Source organism: Camelus ferus, chromosome 11, assembly GCF_009834535.1.
Source record: "Camelus ferus isolate YT-003-E chromosome 11, BCGSAC_Cfer_1.0, whole genome shotgun sequence".
Lineage (NCBI taxonomy): Eukaryota > Metazoa > Chordata > Mammalia > Artiodactyla > Camelidae > Camelus > Camelus ferus.
The window spans coordinates 54,823,288-54,842,599 of record NC_045706.1 but is presented as its reverse complement, the minus strand read 5'-3'; the positions used below and the strand labels follow the sequence as shown (position 1 = coordinate 54,842,599).

At 52.8% G+C, this 19,312-nt stretch overlaps 1 protein-coding gene across 1 annotated transcript; it reads right to left on the bottom strand.

Moving 5' to 3' along the window:
- Positions 1-6,491: 6,491 nt before the first annotated feature.
- On the bottom strand, positions 6,492-12,304 carry PPIF (peptidylprolyl isomerase F). The gene is made up of 6 exons (XM_032491581.1): positions 12,013-12,304; positions 10,729-10,759; positions 10,097-10,185; positions 8,162-8,258; positions 7,602-7,677; positions 6,492-7,489 (listed from the first exon to the last, which is right to left on the bottom strand). Exons 1-6 carry the CDS (start codon positions 12,205-12,207, stop codon positions 7,354-7,356), a joined length of 624 nt encoding a protein of 207 aa, XP_032347472.1. The 5' UTR covers positions 12,208-12,304; the 3' UTR covers positions 6,492-7,353.
- Between the last annotated feature and the right edge of the window lie 7,008 nt (positions 12,305-19,312).

The window sequence follows — 19,312 nt, the reverse complement described above, 5'->3', positions numbered from 1 at the left end:
TCCTCCCTTGCCTGTGGAAGTAACTAACTTGCCCTTCTGTGTCTGAGAAGAACAGCCTTTTTTTGTTTAAAAACATTGTGTTGACTTCACCTGGGACAGAGGCTTTGAAGGCAATGCCCCAAACCCAACAAACCACTTCCATCCTATCGCTAAATCAAATCTCAGCATTTTCCAGAGGAACAGGATGCCGGAGAAACAGCTGACTCACCCAAAGAATTGTGAGACTTTACTAACACCTATTTTTAAGCAGATTTATTTAGCTATAGTTCACATGTTACATAACTCATCCACTTAAAGTGTATAATTCAATGGTTTTTTAGTATACTCACAAGTATATGCAACTGTCACAACAGTTTAGAACATTTCCATCATCCCATAAGGAAACCTTGCACACTTTACTGATCACCCACTTACCAATCCCACCACCACCCACCACCACCTACCTACCCTTTCAGCTCTAGGCAACCACTAATCTACTTTCTATTTCTTTAGATGTCCCTGTCCTGGGCATTTTGTATGGATGGAATCGTTATAGTTTGCCGTCTTTTGTGACTGACTTCTTTCGCTTAGTATGTTTCCAAGGTTCATCCAGGTTGTAACGTGTATGAGCACTTCATTCCTTCTCATAGCCAAAGAGTATTTCACTGTATGGATTACTTATCCACATGGTCATTGATGAACATCTGGGTTGTTTCCACCTTTTGACTGTCACCGATAATGCTACTGTAAACATCTGCATACAAGTTTTTGTGTGGACGTATGTTTTCATTGCTCCCGGGTATATACCAAGGAGTGAGATTGTTGGGTCATATGGTAACTCTATATTTAATCATCTAAGGAACTGCCAGACTGTTTCCCAAAGCAGTTGGACCAGCTTATATCCCACCAGCAACTCTCATTGTGTGAGTTGTTTTTCACTTTCTTGATGGTGTCCTCTGAAGCACAAACATTTTTCATTTAATTTCGGTGAAGTCCAATTTATCTGGTTTTGTCTTTTGTTGATTGTACTTTGGTGTCATGTCCATAATCCTTTGGTGAATCACTGGTCCTTATCTGTCCTGAGCTTATCAAAGGAATTCTTCATTTGTGGTGAATTTTTTTCTTGCATCTCCATAAGACTCTTTCTTATAATTTCTCTCTGCCAAAATTATTCCCCATCTGCTCATGAATGGTGTCCGCCTCTCCCACTAGATCCTTTAACGTATTAATCATAGTTACTTTAATGTCCCTATCTGACAGGGTTGTATCTAAGTCTGATTCTGCTGATTGCTTTATTTATTAACAGTGTTTTTTCCCTTTCTTTTTTGTGTCTCTTCATTTTTTCATTGAATGCTGAACCTTGGATAGAAAAGACAACAGTATAGTACATGCATGGGGAAACGGGCATGTCGCTTCTTGTTTCAGGCATTTCTCGTGGAGGATTGAGTGGATCTACTCAGAAGCTGAGCTCGGTTCGGGTTTTGTTGTTGCTGTCCCTACCTTCTGAGCCCCACAACTGCAAATTCCTGCAGCGGTAGCCACTATTGCCTTGTGCTTAGGATGGAGCTGGGGTGCTGAAGGGTTTTGCTCAGTGTTTGCACTCTACTCCCAGCTTCCTGCAACATGGAAGGTATCCCTCTCTACGCCTTTCCTTCTGCCCTAGAGGTAGACTAGCCTTAGGCTGGGGCAGGAGGTTGTCCTGGGTGTGTGTTTGCCCCTCCCCCAGTGGCAGCTGATTTCTGGTTGGCATCAATAGAGGATCTTTCGCCCTAGATGTTTCCTTGCCCCTCCAGAGGGGTATAGGATTTTTTCTTCTACCTTTCCGCTGGCCACAGTGAGCTTTTGCTTCTTCCTGGGGGTGAGAGGAGAACTGCTCTGCCCTGCCCCCGTCTTTCTCCTGAGCACCTAGTGGAGGCCTGGGGAAAAGATTTTGCAAGTGGGTATGAACCTGCCTTTGTGTGCCTGGTGGGGCTCTAGATGGACGCACTAGCCCCTCTCTGTGCTTTTGACAATTCGTTGCAGTTTTACCTGAACTCATCTTACCCTCTTGTTTTGTCCCTGTATCTTCCTGCAGTGGCTCTGCCACAGGTGAGATGGTTCATCTGTCCTGTCTCTCCTTACAGGGCTTTGTCCCTCTTTGGAACTCAGATTACCTGGTTGCCTTTCTGATGAACTCAAGACAAGTTATGATTTTATAATTTATTCAGCCTTTTATTATTCTTGGAGTAGGAATGACGTTTTTGGCAGCTCTCTACATCCTAAGCAAATGCAGAAATCTATACTGACTGTTTTTTTGGAGGGGGTGGAGATAATTAGGTTTGTTTGTTTGTTTGTTTATTTGTTTAATGGAGGTACTGGGGATTGAACCCAGGACCTTGTACATGCTAAGCATGCACTCTACCCCTGAGCTATACCTCCCCCTCTATGATAGGAGGATAGGTAATTTGAGTTCTCTGTATTATATATTTATGTAATATTTTAATTTTTACAAGTGCATTTTGATTTTATAAGTAGCGGCAAAAAAGATTAACCAGGGTTCTTCAGAGAGACGAAATCAATAGGGTGTGTGTGTATAAATAAATACATGGAGAGAGAGAAGTTTATTATCTGGAATTGGCTCATGCAGTTATGGGGGCTGAGAAGTTCCAAGCTCTGCAGCTGGCAAGCTGGAGACCTTGGAGAACTGATGGTAAAGGTCCAGTCCAAGAGCCAGCAGGCTTGAGAGCCAAGAAGAGCTGATGGTTCAGTTCGAGCTGGAACGCAAGGAAACGTCCCTGTCCCAGCTCAGTCAGGCAAGGGGAGTTCCCTCTTACTCAGCCATTTTTATTCTATTCAGTCCTTCTAGTGATTGGGTGAGGCACACCCTCGTTAGGGAGGGCCATCTACTTTACTCAGTCTAAGAATTCAAATGTTAATCTCCTCTAGAAACACCCAGAATAATGTGTGACCAAATGTATGGACACCCCATGGCCCAGTCAAGCTGACACCTAAGAGGAACCACCACAATATACTGATAATAATACCGTTGTAATTCCGGACAGTCACTAAGGGCTGAGACTGATCCGGGAGGCAGCGTGGAACCGAGAATTTCTCCATCCACCCTATTTCAGCAGACCTTGGACACGAATCTGACTTGTGGCCCTCCGAAGCCTCACTGAGAAATGCCCTCTAGTCTGGGCACCCCCTCCAAGCCAGACCTGCCTCCTGGTGACAAAGGAAGAGCTGAGGCCACAACCATAACTCCTTCTCTGGAAGGCACCTCCACCAGCCGGGGCATTGGGAAGCAGGTGTGGGAGAGCACAGTTGCCCACCAGCTGCCACAAAGCTTGGGCTGAACAGGCTGCCTCACCCTCCATCCAGGAATTATCAACCAGACTCCTCAAGGGAGCCATCTTATACCAGAGGAGGGTCTTCCTCCAGATTCCCAGTGCATCCAGCAAAAACCGTTTCTGCAAGTCAACAATGACCCTAGTGGTCTAGTGGTCTCCCTTTTCAATCTTGGCCCCTCTGGCCTACATGCAAATTCTCAAACTTCAGTTGAATTATTATTTTAAACTTCAGATTCCTAGACCCCATCCTCCGAGATCTGTATGCAACAGGTCTCAGCTGTGGCCCAAGAGTCTGCATGCTTTCCCAGGAACCTACGATTCCTAGGAGAAGCGTTGCTTTGGCCTTGGCAGACCTGGGAAACATTGACTGACATTCCTTTCCATGGAGTGACATCCTACAGAGCCCAGAAATATGTTAAATTCTCTCCTGTCCTCACACATGCTACACAAAAGGCTTGTAGGATTCCATTTATACAAAGTTCTAGAACAGGCACAATTAACCTACAGTGACAGAATCAGTGGCTTCCTGGGAACAGGTACAGAGGTAACTTTCTGGAGAGGCAGAAACGCTCTATAACTTAAAAAAATTTTTTTTTCAAATGTGTTGTGATTTTATCTATTTGTTTATTTTAGGAGGGAGATAATTAGGTTTACCTATTTATTTTTAGAGGAGGTGCTGGGGTTTGCACTCAGGACCCTGTGTATGCTAAGCATGCGCTCTACCACTTGAGCTATACGCTCCCCCACTTATAACTTAATTTGGTGGTGGTTACTCTGTGTATGAATTTGTTACAAGTCATCGACCTATACACTTAAAATGTGTGAATTTTACTGTGTGTAAATTATACCTCAGTGAAGTGATTTTGAAAAGCTATCATGTGTCAGAAAAATATTTCAGATGCTTAAACACATTGTGTTTACATAGTGTCACGTATGGTTCCATCTGTGACAGCACGTGTATGACTCATTACTTCCTGTGTGCGTTTGGTGCCGTGCTCCAGCGACAAGTCAGTATCTTATCTGTATGTCACACAGCCTCCCGCCTTATATAGTAAGACCAGGCTCAGGCCTTTGTGCAGAATTCTGGGAAGAGAACTGCAGTGAAAAGTCCCACCTTCAGGAAACTCCGTTTTTAGGAAATTCCTGCATCCTCTATCCCCCTACCCCACACTAGCTTCCTCAGCATGCGCGTGCGTGCGCGCACACACACACACACACGTGTGCGAGCGTGTGCTTCTTCCCCATTGAAAAGGAAATGCTCTGTGACCCTGAGACCCCTCAGAAGTCAGTAGGGGGCCAGCAGATCACACCTCAAGAGGCTCACACTTAACTGCACCACTACCTCCCCAGAGCCCCCAGAGGTCAAGTGGAAACTTCACAGGGACCGAAATCATGGCTTTGACTTCAGAAACCAGAAGAGCTCTGAATGTGTGTGACCTGAGGACAAAGGAGGCCAGTGCATCCCAAAAGGCCTCCAACAGAAAGCCCTCCAGACTGGTGGGTACTGGGTTCTAGCCCCTGCTCTGCCAGCTGACTCTCAGGGTCACCCTGGGCAACCGTGACCCCTCTTGGGGCCTCAGTTTATTTGTCTGTAAAATGTTGGACTAGTTGGACATTAACCACTTGTTGTTATCATTGTTTCACTCAAGGTCCTTTCTGCAAATGAAGTCCCATGCAGAGCCCCAGTAAGAAAAAAAGAGGGTATTGTTGCCCCCAAACCGGCCTCTGTACCCCGATGGCCAAATTGAGACTCGGAGGGAGAGTAAAGTTTGTGGAGAATTATAAAAGAGCAGCTTTATTGCTTTGCCAGACAAAGGGGAATCAGAGCAGGCCCATGCCTCAGAGACTGTGGACCCATCTTGGGGTTAGTGTCCTGAGGTTTTATAGAAAAAAACAGATGGAACCAAAAGGCAACAACGATCAGGGTGTTTTCCAGGGTGCTACATTCTTCTTAACCTTGATGAATCCAGCTGGCGTCCCGGAGAAACTCTGGAGGGTCTGTTCATTCTTCTGAGCCTGTCAGCCCGTGACCACTTTGCTGGAATACGGCTTCTGGGTTAAAGGATAAGCCATTCTGGGTACACAACGTATAGGGAGTGGGAGTGGAGAGTGTAGCAAGTGAAACAGAGATGTGGGTTTGTCAGAGAAAAGAGAAAAACAAGTTGCAAGAATTTTAGGTCCGACTGAATCAGCAAACGGTTTTAGCATCAGGGAATCCATTTTGTTAATTAGTTTCCCCCTTGTTCAGTATCTGTGATTGAAATGGGGCTCAGGGGCCCATGCCCCTTGTCTGAGGAGCCCCCCCCCCACAAGGATCTTGAGAACTGTGTGAAAACTGCTAGGCCAGCTGAATTCCCAACCCACGCAGCTGAACCGACCTCGTGGAAACTCCCTGTGACCCCAGTGACCCAACTCCAGCCATGACCTCCGAGTGACTGCATCAGCCCGTGACCTCACGTAACCTGAGTCAGGGGGCCCGGTACTCCAAATGGCCCAAGTCCAGCCACCGAGACCTCAGGGTGATTCCCAGGACCTGTGACCACACACCATCAGACTCAGGGAACCCCAGTGTGAGGCAATTCTAATCACATTGTGAGTGGAATGCAATTCTTCTATTATTCAGACTGTACCGCCCCTCATTGTTTAAGGAAGTTCTCAGTCCTCCTCCCACCCCTCAACCTGCCCTCCCCGTGAATTCAGAAGCACCTGTAAGTTAACTCTAAATTTAAACAGCACATCTAGAGTAAGTAAAGTCCACATCTAACCTGAGATAATTATGGCTCCTTCTCCTTTAAGACTCTGACCCACGGGAGACGCTGTCCTCATCACTCCGGAGTACCCATCAAGACTGTGTGCCAGGGATGGTGTATGTACTTTACACAGATCACATCTGACCCTCACCACCCCTGTGAGCTGGGCACTGTTAACCCATTACACAGCTGAGCAAAACTGAGACTGAGTCACCCAGAGGCGGAGCCAGGGCTCTCATACAGGCTGTGGACACTCATTTCCTCATCTGTAAAACAGGATGACAAGAATACACTCACAGGTTGCTAGAGTGATTGACAGTCCATGGAAAAGGCCTCAGCAGAGCACTGAGGGCTAGCGGTACCGCAATAAAGGCTGGCTCCAAGTATTTGTGTTTCAGACACTGCTTCCTAAAGCCACGGACACCAGACAGTCTTCTACAGAAAATAGGGTTTATTTTCACATTTAAGGTGAACACAAATCAGTGTTCCAGAAGTGTACATAATCAGTAGATTTAATTTATTAAACACAGCAGAGAAACATCAAAGCCCACCGGGAAATACACTTTGACTTCCTTCCAGGGCACGTGGCACTTACAGGTCATTTCTGTTTTCAACTTGGGAATTCACATTGACAAGGCACAGCTCGCAGGGGGTCTGTTCCCAGGGTCAGCTGCTTCCACCCCGAGGGACTCCCCCCAAACAAGAGCAGCAAACCAGCGGGATTCACAGTGGCTGGGATATAAGGTCTTGGCCGTGGGACCTTCACGAAAGCCCGGATTGTGCTCCAAAGGCAAGCTCTGAGGGTCTGTGGCTGGTGCCACTGACTCAGGTCTCACCACGGCCTGGCGTAGTTAGTGTCACAGCTTTGGCTCTCGGCACTCTTCTTAGTTAAATTATTCCAATTAGGAAGATGACATTAAACAGATATTCCAGCCCTTTCCAGCAACCAGCTTTCCCCCTCGGTCAGAGAAAAGGCAGAAACTGCCCTGAAAGCTAACCTATCACCACCTCCGACGTCCAAGGCACAGGTGAATTTGGGCAGGGTGATCACAGGCAATGCCTGATGAGGTGTGGTGAGACGGGGTCCATGACAGATGTCTAGAAACGGGTGGCGGGGTAGGGCGGGCACTGGGGAAGCAGCCTGGTGGGTCCTGTGAGGTCCCATATTCCTGAGACGGTGGGGTGAGCACAGGCAACTTCCAGGGGTCCCTGAGCTGGGAGCCCGAGGCAGCCGTCTGAGTGAATCAGCTCAAGTGCAGCAGCTGCCACCGGCCTAGTGCTCTGGCCACAGCGGGTTAGCTCAACTGGCCGCAGTCTGTGATGACAATCTTCTTGGATGTCTTCCCACTCTTGGAGCCGAAAGATTCTATTTTCTTCACGACATCCATGCCTTCTTTGACGTGGCCAAACACAACATGTTTGCCATCCAGCCTGTGAGGAGAGGTGAGGCAGGTGAGCATAAACGAGACTGGTGCAATGTCACCCAATGTCACGGTCCCTCCTTCCCAGAGGGCCTGGAGCCAGGAGGCAGCAGGCTACTCACCAGTCTGTCTTTATGGTGCAGATGAAGAACTGGGAGCCGTTGGTGTTGGGGCCTGCATTTGCCATGGACAGGACACCTGCAGGAACAAGCAGGAGTGAGCCAGGCTGCCCCCGGAGTCACCTCACCTGGGAAGTCACTCAGCAGAGCAGAGGGCACAAATCACATCAAGGATGCTTGAAACTGGGGCTCAGAAGCAGAGAACCAGGGCCCAGAAGGTGCAGCTCCCCAGGGCCTGCCCACCTTTGCTGCCCCAGGAGGAGAGGGCCTTGTGGAAGTTCTCAGTGGTAGAGCGGAGTGGAGCCCCCAGCCCTGAACTCTAGACTTTTCCACATTGGGTCTTAAAGGTTCTCTCCCCCAGGTTCTCAACGGAAGGTTTGTTTTTCAAACTGAGCACTCAGAATGAAAAAGCTCTAGGCAAACCCAACAAGGGGTACCGAAGGAAGGAGGCTGTGTGGCTGGATGTGGAACAGTCAGGCTGCAGCCCTGAGGCCTGCTGGGCCAACGGAGGCTGGGTCACAGCTCTGGGCCACACAGACTGGGGCTTGGCAGCCCGCACTCACCTGGTCCCACGTGCTTCAGTTTGAAGTTCTCGTCAGGAAAGCGGCTTCCATAGATGGACTTCCCCCCTGTGCCATTGTGGTTGGTGAAGTCGCCAGCCTGCGAGCACAGAGTATCCTCTGAGTGGTCACCACCAGAGCTGGCAGAGGGCTGCTGCTCCAGTGCTGGGACGCAGCCCCCAGCCCACCCAGGGCCCACCCAGCCGGAAGCCCTCAAGCAAATGGGTCAAAAAACACCCAATGCTAAAAGGACTAATGCAATACTAAGGAAAATAAGCAAAAATAAAATACAGCTTAAATATTTTCTTGTCACAATAACTACCCTGGTTGCCAAATGATTCACTTTTTGTCTGAGTGAGTTTTTCAATGATCCCCCCAAAATCTTGGCCATTCTGAGATGATTCTTAGTGACCTAGAATTTTCTACCCACAACGCTTGGAGGGTAAAGAGGGAGGAGGCCAGAAGCCCCCATTCCCAAGTCTGATCCGCAGGGAGCAGCAGCAGCAGCTGCAGAGCCAGTGCCCTGTGCCAATGAGTTCCCCTCCCTGTCCCAGCATCTCCCCTTCACCGGCCTGGGGGCTTCCCAGTGCCGTGCAGGCCCGGGACAGAGTCCACCCAGGGCTGGCATCCTTCCTCATGGCCTGCCCGAGGCTTCTGTGGGGAACCATGGCCAGAAGAGCCCAGGGGCTGCCGGCTGCCAGCCCCAGCCCCCAGCTGTGGTCATGTTGCTGTTTTCCTGAGACGGGATCCTCAGGTGAGAGGGGTCACTTGACCAGCCCAGCTGAAGCATCTACAAATGCCAATAAGGTATTCCCAGAGAGGGACAATTCAAAACCCTGGGCTGGGCCTCTGGGTACCACCATCCCATGCCTCTGAGTGCCCTCAGGCTTTGCGGTCCCTATCCTTGCCTGTTGCCGTTCAGAGGAAGCCCCCAGCCCGGCTCAGGACATCTGTGTCATCTCCTGCTTCATCCACAGTCTCAGGCAGAGCTGGGAGCCTCCGCGGCAGAGAGCCACAGGCTGTGGTCAGGCCTGTCCCACAGCCACAGCCCCTGCCCCTCCCTGCATTCATCACACTCAACACGTCAGCAGGCCCGGCCTCGACCCACTGCCACACACGGCAATGTGATGACAGCTACCAGGCTGGGGTGGAGAGGATGGAAGGGAGGAGAACTCCGGGCTGAGAGGACTGCAGAGAGGTCATGACATCCATGCCCCTACCTCTAGGTGTGCTGGCCTCGGACACTAAGCCCCGTCTTAGCAGGGTCTGACCATACAGAGGATAACCCCAGCACAGCTCGGGGTCCTGGGCCCTGAGGAGGTTCTCGCTGTCCACACCTACCCCAAAACCTCTGACACAGCAGAACTAATGCTTCTGAAAAGGAGGCAGGACACATAACAAAGAACATACTCATTTAACTCATTTACTCATTTAAGATGCCTTTCTCTGCAAAGAGAGGCTGCAAGTCCAGACCTGTGTGTTCTTGTCTGTGGCCGGTCTCTCTCCTCGTCCTCCTCCTCTCCTCTCCCTTATTTCCCATGCCAAGTGGTCGGTGGGACACCCTGGGGGACACGGGCTGAGACTGTCTGAATACCCTGGTCCTCCAAAGCCTTCAGGTCTACCCCCAGGCACATTACACCTGGATGCCGGATCACAGACCACTGCTCAACTCTCCTGACCCCGCCAGGCAGGGCCGTCCTGCCACTTGCCCTGTTGCTTAACTCCTGGGGCAGGGAACGTTCTGTGGCAGCCAGGACAACCGTCAGCCTCTCTGAGTGGGAGGACAGGCCGAGAGAGAGATCGCAGTTGCCCTCCGGTCAGTCCTTGCCGGGCACCAGGCATATGCACACTGGTGACACCCATGACAGTCCTCTGGGGCGGCTCCGTCACTATCCCCACTTACAGAAGAGGAACCGAGGCGGGGGAGGCGGGCCATACCTGGCACATGAAGGACGGAATCACTCTGTGAAAGGTGGAGCCCTTGTAGCCGAAGCCCTTCTCCCCGGTGCACAGGGCTCTGAAGTTCTCTGAGGGGGAAGGAAGAGGTGGGTCAGCAGCACCAGGTCAATCCAGGGGCCTCAACTTGTTCCAGTTAGAACCCCTCCACCCCCAGGGGGTGAGTAGGGCATGGAGAGACCCCCATCCCCGGGCCTGCTCCGGCTGTATGACCTGGGACAAGTCATCGCACACCCTGACCTCGGTGTCTGAACACCGTGACAAGACCACACGCTCTTGGTTGTTCCAGCACTGGGTCAGTAGGGCAGGGAGTCAGAGGGCTGTGAAGCCACCACCCTGCTCCATCGGGCACCAGGAAGGAAGAAGTTCTCCCAGGGGAAATGTACATGTGTCTTCCACTGATTCTGAAGCTGCTACTGCACAGGTGGCAGGCCCAACTCTGAGGGTCAGAGAGGGACAGAAGGCTGCCCCGGGGTACCCAGTAGCTGAGTCATTTGTGGAACTCTCATCTGGTCAGAGGTCTCATACCCAACTCCTCACCATCCCACCTACCTCGCCTTGCCCCTCTCTCTTCCACGGAGACCAGACTCAGAAGGCCCCAGGCCCTGTCTTACCTGCGGTCTTTGGGACGACATCTGCCTTCAGCTGTGGGGAGAGAAGAGGGACAAGATGGTCAGTCCAGAGGCAGGTGAAGGAAGGAACCCCCTTCGGCCCAGGAGATGGGGCATTCCATTTCTGTCACTCCCAGCCCTCCGTGGGAGGCCACCTAAGCAGCTATCACTTCTGTCAGCTGTTTCCTGAACCCAAGGCTAGAAGGAAGCAGTGTCGATGTCCTAATCTGTCAAAAGAGATGACAACACCATCCTGGCTACTTCTGGGGACAGAAGTGGCAAAGCCGCTGCAGCTGAGCCCAAAGTATCAGAGACCCAGGGCCTGGAGGTAGGACCCAGTCCAAGCTCCTCAATGCACAAATGGGAAACTAAGGCTCAGAGAAAGGCAGGAGCCGTTGGGGGAAGGGAAGGTTGGAGCCCCATCCGAGGCTGCTTCCTACCTCCCAGCTTCAGGGGCTATCTGGTGTCACACCTTTAAAGTAAATAGGTGCTCCCCATCTTCAGGAAGAGAAAACGGAGACTTAAGTGAGGCCCCCTTGTTCAAAATGGGACGGGACTTGAGGCCTACACCCGAGCTTCCCCTGTTAACCTTCCAGGACTGTGTATTTGTATCCTGCTTTGTTTTTGCAAAAAAGCCCAAACAGCCGGGACAGGCGCTGATTGTTACGGGGTGAGGGTGGGGGGTTGTTGGAGTTGGGGCGAAGAGCTCCAAGCACTCTGCCTCGACTCCAGGAGGGATATCCTGGCTCTGCCAGGTGCCAGGACCCTGTGACCCGTCCCATCCAGCCCGCACTGCCGGGGGAGAGGTGGCCCCAAACCACATTTGCTCACCTGTGAGCCCGACTGCAGGGGTGCGGCTGGGACCCGCTCCGCCTTCTACAAGGGCTGCCACATGAGCGCCCAGCCAGGCTCGTTGCCGGGACCCCGGAGCCCCCTGACGCCCACTTCGGAGCTCTGGGCCTGGGCTTCCACCCTGTGAGGTCTCGGAGTCCCTCCCCGACCCCGGGGCCGGCTGGCGGGACATGGCCCTCCTTGCCTACAATCTGACCTTGAGCTTTCTCCTCTACACGCGCCTTCCCTCCCGCCTCCATTAGCCCAAAGTTCTGAAAGGAGGCCTGGAGAGATCAATGTGATGCCCCTTCTTAGAGATAGGGAAACTGAGACCTAGGGCCTGGGAGCTGGAGGCAAGGTCATTCAGCGAGCCAGGCGCAGCCCCGGCCTGGGGCCCAGGTTCTCCCGGCGCCGTTCCCCACACCCAGTCCACCGCAGTTCGGTGCGGTGTCTCACCTCCAGCACCACGCGGCCGAGCGGCTGCCCATCGGCGCCCACGTCCAGGTACACTAGCGGGTTCTCGGAGGAAGAGGACGGGTCGCGGGCGCTGCTGCCGCCACTGCAGGCGCGGGCCGCGGGGAGGCGCAGTGGCACGGAGCTCAGGCCGGGGAGCCGGCCAAACAGGCGAGGGCTGCAGCGCAGCGCCAGCATCGTGGGCCCGGGTCCCAGCGGGAGAGCGGTGGGTCGAGCGGAGAGGACGGCAGCGACGGTCACGCGCGCCCAGAGGGCCGAGTCAGGGGCGGCCGCGCGCCGCCGCCTTTATTGGCCCATCCGGCCTCGAGGCCCCGCCTTCGCCCCGCCCCCTCCGGCCTGTCCGCGGGCGTCCTCTGCCGGTCCCATCGGGCATCGCAGCCCGGCTGGTTCGGCTGCGGAGCGTGAAGTCCGTTGAACACACCCGCGCAAGGGCCAAAGACATGACCGACAGACACACCGGAGCAAAAGGAGGCCAGTTCCCTTTTGTGAGGGTCTCAATAGATGGAGGGAAAAAGAGAAAAAGTGCAGGGCGAGGGTATAGCTCAGTAGTAGTGTGCGTGCTTAGCATTGCGAGGTCCTGGGTTCAATCCCCAATGCCTCCATTAAATAAAATAAATAAACCTACTTACCTCCACAAGCAAGAGGAAAAAAATTTAAATGAAAGAGAAAAAAATGTTAAAACGTGATTAGCTTCAAAATATGAGTATCCATATGTTTTTATCTGAGTATAACAAAAGTCTTACATTTGAGTCTTTTTATAGGCTGCCTCTTCTCCCCCTAGGCCCTGCAGAAAGAAAGACAGATAGACAGACCAAGAGAGACTGTGGCACTGAGACTCAGTCAAAGACAGGTGGAGATGAGAGGCAGAATTTAGAGTGAGAGGTGGCAGGAGGAGACAAGCAGAGACATCTCCCATGGTGACTGCATGTCCTCCTTGTCCTAGCCTGGGCCTGTCTCCAGATGCTTCTACAAACCAGTCCTTCTTCCAGACTCAGCCTGCATCTGTCATGCTTCCACCAGACCTCCAGCCCTAAACCAAGACTGGGTCTGACTCCCGTTCCCCAACTCCACACATCAACAGCCCTGGTCCCCAGCAATCAGGGCAGATGGCTGCTGGCTCCCCTCCCACTTCCACTCACCCTGAAACCGCACCTGCAGGTGATATAGCACAGGGGCCAGTCCATAGTGGGTGCAAGGAAAAGTGGGAAGGCAAGACTGGAAAAGAAGGGGAACTGAGTCGGGGGAACCAGTGAGAGGAATTTACCCCCCCCCAGAAGCCTGGGGGCATGGGGGTCCATAGGAAATGAATAACAAGCAGGGGCCCCAAGAGAGCATCTCAACCACCACCTGCATTCTCCAGATGGGCGACTGAGGCCCAGAGAGGGGAAGGCACTGCCCAGAGATAGAGAATGCTAGAACCTCCAGGGCCAGCCTGTGCCAGTCCTCCCAGACCTCTCTGGGCCTGTTTCCCCTCTGCAGAATACAGTGTGATGCTAATCTCTACCCTGCTTGTTTTCCAGGTCTGTTCCAAGGAAAAAATGAACAAGACAGAGAGGACTTTGTCAACTTCTAAGCACTGTGCTGTGAGCATCAGTGATGGACAGAGCCTAGACAGTCTTTGCTCAGGGTTTGGGGCTCAGACAACAGTGGGCCTCAGCTGCAGGGGCTCAGAGCTCTGTGGACCCAGAGAAGAGTGTGGGGGCTGGGCCTTGGAGTCAGGTGGGCTTGAGCTGGGACCAGCTCTAGACTGACCTGCCCCAGACCCTGAATCAGCTCCTGGGAAGGGGTCAGGCAGCAAAATACTGACCCTAGCCAATTCATGAGGTCAGAGCAGAGTGTTCTAGGCTCATGAGCATGCTGGCTTGGCCCTTTTCTGGAAGTCCACAGTCCCCTTCTCTGTTCCTGGCCCAGGAGGGGTCTGGTCTCTCAGTGATGCCCCAGCTGCCTCTTGGAGCCCAAATGCTCCCCAGGTCCCAGCCCAGGCTGGAGTCTCACTCTGTCCTGGGGAATGGCTTATCCTTTTTTCATGATTGTGTCCTAAGTAGAACAGGCGGAAGTAGGAAGCTGGCTTGCTTCTTGCCCCATCTGGGCCCTCAGCTCATCTCCCAGATCCTCCCCAGTATCAGCACCCACTGCAGATTTGGCAGAGGAGGAGAGGAATCACCCCATGTCAGTCCCAGGCCCTTGGCTCACTCAGCCCTTAGCCATGCCGAGTGAATAAGTGGTCCCCTATTGTCCCTTAGGCAGGCACCTGGAGGCCTCGGTATATCCACCATCTGATGGAGCACGAGCGGCCCTGCCTCAGGGGAGTGCTCGTTTCATTCGTTTCATTCTCGAAGCCCTTCGTCAGTCCTTAGCTCGGCTGCTCCCCACCACAGCCTGGAGGAGTTCTGCTGCACAACTGGGGAAGCAATGCCCCACGAGCTGAGGAGTGAGTTGCCCAAGGGCAGAGTGTTGGAGCCGGGAGGAGGCCAACTCCAAGATCAGAGGTTGCCTGTGTCAAACCTTCTTGCTGTCATCAGGGAGCTGGTACTTGGGACAGGGTGGGGAGGGCAAGTGAGATAAGCCTTAGACAGATAACAAGGCAAGACAGAAACGGAGGAGTTACCCAGGGGGCTGTGGAACAGGGGGCAACACTGCATTTGAGGAGCAGAGACACAAAGATGTGGAGAGGAGATTCCAGAGGGGTGGGTGAGCCAAAAACTAGCCCAGAGCTGGGAGAGGCCAGGACACCTTCAAGGAAAGGCCATGAGCTGAAAGGTTGACAGGGGAAGGGGAGGGGGTATGACAATCACAGAGGGTCCTGAAGGCCAGGCTGAGGGCTAACATTGTTGGATAGCACTGGGGAGCCATTGATGGTGCTATCCCCCATCCCCAGGCTCCTGGACTGAGAACCAGCTTCCTTCACTCTTGTTACACCTTCTGCCCTCTTCGGAAAATCAGACGTCATCACTACCTCTTGCCTAAGCCAGAGAAAATTCCACCTTCCCCACAGGCTCATCTGTGAAGTCATTTCTACTGGTACTGACTTCAGTGGCATCAGGAGGAGGGACAGTCCCTGGGCTGAGCCATGAATTGACACATGCCCAGCCCTCAAGGACTCCCAGCCCAGGTGAGATGGGGCAGGTGTCACCACTCACCTGGCTCTGAGACTATTTATAGACTCTGTGTCATCCTCAGAAACAGCAGTTTGTCTCTGCTCGCCGGAGTGGCTTCTTATCCTGGGTGTTAATGGTTTTCATTACCCAGGGATTTTGTAACACCATCTTTAGGTCTCGCAGAGCCAAAGAACAGTCAGGTCATGCTGACATCCAGGGGTTGCAAACTCAGATACCTGTGGGGGCCAGGTAGTGACACACCAGAGTGAAGCATGCCAGGCAAGGCCATAGGAAGTGAGTGGAGGCTGCACTGCATCCAAATGCCCCAGTTAAAGGGACAGCTGCTGCCCAGGTCGGCCAGTTGTTGTATGTGGATTGTGGGTCCAGTGTAGCCAGATCTCATTATATAATAACAACTGAAAACTTTCGATTCTGTGGAAACTTCCCAACTTTTAAATGTTGGAAACTCATTTTAAAATAAAATTAAACGCTGAATGAGCCACAGCAACATAGCCACAACCTAGCTGGGGCCTCTTGGGCCAGCAGTTTACAAGCTCTGATCACCACTGTTTAAATGAGAGAACTGAAGCTCAGAGAAGACAGGAACAGGTCACACAGCTGGGAAGTCCTGGAACTGTGGTCAAAGCCCTCTCTTCACTCTTGCCAGAGCCTTTTCAGAGCACCCACTAAATGCTGGTCCTGAGATTTGGCCGGGGGATACAGAAGGACAAAGATGGGGACAGGCAGCTACAGGGCAGTGTGATTATCACTACCTCCTGCCTCTCCCAGGTGGCCCATGTGCACAGCAGGGGGAGTGTTGTGGTTTTTGGAGTGTAAGAAGCTACAGTGGTCCTGGAGAGGGGCTGAGAGAGAAGGTGGCCCTGCTGGGGGCACAGGGTGGGATTTTCTTGAATGATCAATGCCAGTGTCAGTCGGTGGGACAATGGACCTCAGGCTGAAGCAGGCCTTGGACTTCATCTCTTTTGGTTCCATCTAGGGGACTGGGCTCCAGGAGAGCATCTGTGGTGGGCAGCTGACAGGAAGCCTGGTAGAGGTGTTCCTAGGTGAGAGCTCAGAAAAGGAGCCAGACCCTGCTAATAGGCCTCTGTGATCGCTGCTCTCTGGGGGTTTCCCCCGCATTCCCAGGCTTCACAGAGTCAGTACGAACACATCAGCCTCCCTCTGCTGCTTCCAGGAACCAGGGGTGGGTCTGGTCTCAAGTTAGGTGTCACCCGTGCAATCCAGGATGCTGTGGGCCTCAGGAGAGCAGCCAGCAGGGCAGGGCAGGGCACGGCTCACCTCTACCCCCAGCCCCAGCTACCTGGACACAGAGTGGAGCAGAGGAAGCTCGCTTCTGAGTGCACCTGCCGTTCACTGCAGTCTGGGTGGCCCTGGGGGCTGAGGAAGTCTTCCTGAGAAGCTGCCATCATAGGAGTTTGGAAGGATGGTGGAGGCAGGCTCTGGGGGAACAGTGACTGTCAACAAGGGCCAGCCCTGGTTGACATTCACTCATCCGTTTTTTGTTTTATTTGGGGGGGGGGGGGGGGCGGGAGGGGGCGGAGACGGATAGGTAGTTAGGTTTATTTATTTATTTTTAGAGGAGGTACTGGGGATTGAACCTAGGACCTTGTGAATGCTAAGCATGTGCTCTCCCATTTGAGCTATACCCTCCCCCCACCATCCATCGATTCATTCATTCTACAGCTGTTAGCTGTGCCCTTACTGGTACCTGACACTTTTCCAGGTGTTAGGAATATGGTGGTCATTAGACAAAAAAGTAAACACGTTCTCATGGGCAAGAGAGAGAACAAAATTTTTTTTTTTAAAAAGGAAAGAAAGAAAAGAAAGACAATTTCAGATAATGGTGCTGCACACCAGTGAGGCCAGGTGACATGCCTTAGAGGCGAGGCTTTTCTGGGAGAAGGCTCAGTGTGGTCTGACCAAGGAGGAAAAAACCTTGGACCACAACACGTGCAGCTGTGTGAGCTCAGGGAGGCCGTTTGGGGCTTCTTTGAGTCTCAGTTTCCTCATCTATAAAGAGGGTTTAATAATGTCTGTGTCACAGAATTATTCACATTAAGGAAAATGCCACGGTGAAGGGCCTTGAACATGAAGGCCTCTGTGAATGTATGAAATGAATGAATGAATGCACATCACCTAGCCCAGGCCAGCTGAGGAGACAGAGTCAGGGTGGGAAGGAGGGTGATTTTGAGTGAATGATCTGCACCCTAAGGTGCACCTCTGCGTGTGGATTTTTACTGCTGTTCACCCAAGACTCCCTTTAATTATATAATAGTGCCATCCTCACACCAACTCGTGTGTAGTGTTTGGAGGCTTCTTTAAGGATCTTCACAGCCACCACGTCTTTTGATTCACAGAACAGCCTATCTCACTTGATAGAGGAGGAGGCCCGGGGTCTAAGTAGGGAAGTGGTAGGCAGCCCAAGGCCGCACAGACGAGCCAGCCCTTGAGCCAGGGGCCTTGGGTGTGGGCTCTCTCCACTCTGTACAATGGTTATGATGGTGCCCTTCCCCACGCCCAGCCCCACCGAGGCAGGCGGTCTCGAAGACGGACCCCAGTGACGCTCTGGTAGTCACGGCCTGGCATCATCTCTTTGCCTTGGCTGTGGGCTGGGCCTGCTGACTCCCTCCCAGTGAGCAGAATATGGAACAGTGACGGGATGCCGCTTCCAAGGTTAGGTGACAAAGAGACTGTGGTTTCTGCCTCGGGCTTGCTCTCTCCCTCTCTCCCCCTCTCCTCACCGCTGCCCTGTTAACACACTCAGGCAGCCTGCGGAGGCCCCTAGCAACTCCGGGAGGGGTCTGGATGTGGCTCCTCTGCAGCCGGCCAACAGTCATGTGAATGAGCTTGGAAGTGGATCCTGCAGGTCTGGGAGAGCCTTGGGTGACTGCCGCCCCGGCTGGCACCTTACTGCAACCTCCTGAGAGACCTCGAGCCAGGCGACCTGGCTAAACCACGCCTGGACACCTGCCCCCAAGAAGCCCTGAGATAATAAATGCTTGTTGCTTTAAGCCCCTCAGTGTTGGGTCATGCGCTACGCAGTAAAGGCAACTAGCAGATACTACCCATAGCACCCTGCGCCCCGCCAGGGCCCTTTAAAGCCCAGCTCCGATCCCCTTGCTCCAAACACAGCCCAGCACTGACCTGCCATCTCAGCAGGCTTGCGTCACCAGCCACTCTTGGCAAAGAGTGGGGACAGTCGGGGACAAGCGGCCCTGAGAGACAGGCCTGATGTGTGTTGGTGGAGACGTGGACTGGGCTGCTATTTTTGTCTCATTCCTCTGAAGGTGAATACTTGAAGCCTGAGAGAGAGAGAGGGAGCTGGCAGGAAGCCCTCAGTGAGAGGGCCTGAGGTGGGTTTTGGCCTTGGCATCCCAATGTCCCTTACTCACTTACTGACTCCATGCTGGGCTCTGCACTAAGCACTTCCTAGACATCGCCCCAATCATCAGGAGGACCCTGCAAAACAGAGGTTACCCCTGTCATACGAACTAAGGAATGGGTGCCCAGAGAGGGCAGGTGGTTTCTCCAAGGGCACACTAGTGTCAAGCAGCAGCGTGAATTCTTCCCAGTCCCCCCCCGGCTGTGTGTCTTCCTTCAGGAGTGGGTGGGCGCCAAGTGGTACCTCGTAGGTAGACTATGCCAGATACCACCCCCACCCCCAGCCTTCATTCCAGCTAGCCGGACACCATGCCTGGTGACTAGTCCTTGTGATAACTCTGCAAGGGAGAGACTTCCGTCCCCATGCGGTGATGACAGCTTCAAGCCTGAGAGGGAGCCAGTGACTTGCACAAGGCCACACAGATAACAGGTGGCTGAGCAGGATTTGACCCCAGGTCTGGGTGACTCCAAAGCTTGCACTGTTCCCCCACTCGCTGTGCCTTCTTGCCCTAGAGATGCCACCACTGGCTTCCAGCCCTGCAGGAATGGTGTCCACTAGCACAAGTGAGTAACACATAAACACACAGCACTGAGTTTATTCACGTATTCCCTGCCCAGAGTCAATAGGAAAAGAGCCACCGGCAGGACCCAAGAGCCTCCCAAGCAAGCTCAGGTGAACCTTTGTGCACGCCTCCCCCCACCTATGTGGACCAGCCCTGACTGGCATCCTCCCTGCCAGGTTCCCTAAAAGTGGGACTTGAGTCTTTGCCACGATTAAGACG